Source organism: Phaethon lepturus, unplaced genomic scaffold (genome assembly GCF_000687285.1).
Source record: "Phaethon lepturus isolate BGI_N335 unplaced genomic scaffold, ASM68728v1 scaffold21064, whole genome shotgun sequence".
NCBI classification, from domain to species: domain Eukaryota; kingdom Metazoa; phylum Chordata; class Aves; order Phaethontiformes; family Phaethontidae; genus Phaethon; species Phaethon lepturus.
The window spans coordinates 2,107-5,702 of NW_010535923.1; the positions used below are offsets into that span (position 1 = coordinate 2,107).

At 35.4% G+C, this 3,596-nt stretch overlaps 1 protein-coding gene across 1 annotated transcript in view; it reads right to left on the reverse strand.

The window, feature by feature from the left end:
- Positions 1–443: 443 nt before the first annotated feature.
- LOC104619957 (phosphatidylinositol 3-kinase regulatory subunit alpha-like) overlaps positions 444–3,596 on the reverse strand; it is a gene marked incomplete at its 3' end in the record, with an annotated part of 4,049 nt that continues 896 nt past the window's right edge. Inside the window, 7 exon segments of the mRNA XM_010286017.1 lie at positions 444–512; positions 617–793; positions 1,056–1,150; positions 1,152–1,199; positions 2,231–2,356; positions 2,821–3,001; positions 3,128–3,226. Coding sequence (XP_010284319.1) covers positions 444–512; positions 617–793; positions 1,056–1,150; positions 1,152–1,199; positions 2,231–2,356; positions 2,821–3,001; positions 3,128–3,156 — 725 coding nt within the window.

Genomic DNA, 3,596 nt, shown 5'->3' on the forward strand with positions numbered 1-3,596 from the left:
ATCTCCAATAGCAATGTGATATATCGATGTGAGTACCACTAATACTAGATAGCACCATGGTACGAATGCTAGAAATTTGGAAACAGCCTACCCATGCCTAAGAGACCTTCTGAACAATTTCTCTATCCATATGACATCTCTACAAGATACTAATGCTTTATGATCTTCATTTTGCTGGTAAGAATAAAGACACGGGTTAAATTCCAGTGCTTTGCTATAGTAACTTGATTATGCACTTCCCTGAATAATGGCAGAGTAGTGGGTGAGACAGTCTTTTCTAATATTTGCATTATGTAGGCTGCCATGTGTTAACAGTGTGCATTGTTACTGGAGAGCTAGGCTTGAGATTTCCTTTGTGTGGTCCTGGAATTAAATATGCTTTATCTCACTTTTGTGTAAGATGACTTGAAATAGCAGTAATATTTAAGTCTTTTAATACTCACTCTTCTGTATTTTCATTTCCAAGCCATTCATTTAGTTTCTTTTGCCGAACACCTTTTTGAGTCAGCCACCTGGACAATAATTGCAAATAAAATTAATTGTTAGTCACAGAAGTTGGATGCCAATAAAAAACCAACTTTTAAAAAATGTTTTGCTAATTAATAATGATACTCACATCAAGTACTGATCTCTTGTTTTCCTCAGCTGTATGAGGTCTGGCTTAATGCTGTTCATATGCTTGTCTATCTCTCTATATTCAGCTGTTTGCTTCTTTAAATCCTCTTCTAATCTACGCCTGCTGTCCACAATTTCACTTATTCAAGACTTCAGTTTTTTATAGTTGTGCATAATTCTGAACGGAATAATGTAGTAGGTTATACTCTGATGAAGTCTTATTCGTGACTTTATATCTGCTGTTTTCCCATGTAGACATTTAAGAGAATAGATTATTTCTCTAGATATAGGTACATGTTTTGCAAGTTCACATCTACCCCATTTGAGGCTTGTAAAACTGAACAACTTTAACCTTGCCAACTTGCTTTAGTTTTAGGCAGATCTATATTTGGTATTGTTTCTTTCTTTAAAATCATACAATTTGAAATATAAACACTGACCTTTGTATTTCTTTTTCATTTCCTTCCCATTTAAATTTTTCAATGTATTCCTTACTGTATCTTTCTTGCATCTGGCACTGCTCTTCAAATATTTTTTATTGTTTCATTAAATGCTTCAATAGCTGTTCTTTTCATTTGAATGTCCTGAAAGGAAAATAATTTTTATTACAGTTGTTATCAAACAGAAGGGATGATTTATTGGCTTGTATCACAGAAACACTTCAGTATGTTGTAATAGAATGACTTCAATATCCCTTTACCAGAACACATTCTCTCTGCAGAGCCTTACAAAACAGAGAAAACAGGCCTGTAGAAAAGGCTACCATGATGAGGCTTTCCATGATGAGGTTTTTCAAGAAAGAAAAACTGCTAGACATAGAGCTAGCTACAATCTTTGTTTTGTATAAATAAGTTTTATTTGTGATGATTAGAGCCTTATGGCAATGCACTTTGCCCTTTGTACCAACTAATGTCCTTAGAAGTACATCTGGTTTTCTGAAATAAAGGTATAAGATATTGGGCTGGACAGGTCTCAAGAGGTCATCTAGTCTATCCTCCTGCCCCTACATAGCTGGTCGATAGCTAAGTATTTTAAGTTCAAGTTGCCTGCACTCCTCCACCTTTCTTCAATTATTTTGAGGCTTATTTCCTGAACATTTTAAGAAGCAGTCTTGACTCTGGGGCTGTAAAACAGCACTAATTCACTGGCACTTCAAGACTTGTCTAATACTTTATTAAGATGTAAGAAGGATAGAGGCAGCTTTTCATTCCTGCACTGTATCTACACGTCATCACTCCACCCTGCATAGGTGAAACCAGACCCTTAAAATACTGGTAATAAAATACAGTGCTTCCCTGCAGATGTGTCTTGAAAACCTTAACTCAACTTGATGAGGTCAGTATGCAGAAGTGTTGGTAAATCAAGACAGTTCTGTGCTTGCTTTGGATGCAGGTGTCAGACCTGAGCACAGGGTTAGGTTACAGGTGGTGACTATTCAAACACGAGTACGCAATTCTACTATACTGAGTGAACGCATCAGATATGTTTCCTCTTTTGAGCAATGGTGGTGGTGGTGGGAGGAGGATGGAGGAAGATAGCGGTATGAATATACAGTAATATTCTTCTAAATCTACATAAGTCTTCCACTCTCCCTTTGGTTTCAAATCCAGCTCACCTGAGATGTTCTTGTGTAGTCTTCATAGAGTCTGTCATATTCTCGGCTTTTTTCTTGAAACTGGGTATTATATTAATGTAATTTCTTTCCCAGTGTTTCAATGCTATCCTCTTTCACAACTTGATCCTGGGATGATGAGCAGAAGGAAAGATATTCCGTAAAGAAACAATTATATTGCACAGATTTTCAGGATAAAACTGCTTAAAAATGACCAGATAGTTACATGACAAATGTGACTTCTCTTTTATCAATATGGAGATATGATATACTCTATGCATAATATGCATAATAGAAATAAAATTAATGACAAAATTTTTCATTGCAAGTGTTCAGTTTTATATATTTCATCATTAATGATGGGGATATTTATTAACATAAGTTCATTTCTTAATAATGTATCTGCAGTATTTAAAGTTTTAATTATTTATATGCAAATTGTGGAGTTCATTTTAAACAAAAACATCCATTTTTATATCCACTTTATTTTTTCAAATATTAACAGAGCTGAAGTTCTTCATGATAAATGACTCCCCAGTCTGCAGTAATTCCTCTGTATTTAAGTGTAACACAAAGAAAATAGACCAAATTACCTGCTGGTACATAGATACTGGATACAGCAATTTTACATCCAGTTTAGGATTATACTGGGCTAGAGATTCATTCTGGTAGTGGTTTATTAGCTCAACCACAAAGCTGAAAGTTAATGGGTCAGAAAAGCCATATTTCCCATCTTGGTGAAATATTTTGATTAATTTGTTATTTCCTCCTTTCCTGCAAATAAAGTTTGTTGAAAAGTTAGGCATACTTCAAATACTATTTCCTAAGAAACACTGTATTTTAAATGCAGTATTGCATTTTACTGTCAAGTATTATAGACCTAGCGTAATTATCTTTTACCTTAGCGTAAGTGTGTAGTCCCCATGCATTTTGGTTGAAGCATCTCATACCAAAAAGGTACCATCAGCAGTATCTCAAAGCTTCTCATTTACTTCTTCTCTAAAATGAAAGCAAAAGTAACCAATCATTTCAGCTACTTCTCAATCATTTACCTTCCCACTGTGCTCTAAATTATTCTAAAATAACTGGTTTTTATAAGTTGCCTTGATCTTCATATTAATACAGTTATTTAATAGCTTATTTAACAATACTAGAGAACAACTGGGATATAAAAAACACAGAATCACAGAATCACTAGGTTGGAAAGGACCTTCAAGATCATCAAGTCCAACCATTAATCCAGCGCCACCATATCCCCTAAACCATGTCCTGAAGTGCCACATCCACACGTTTCTTGAACACTTCCAGAGATGGCGACTCCACCATCTCCCTGGGCAGCCTGTTCCAATGCCTGACCACCCTCTCGGCG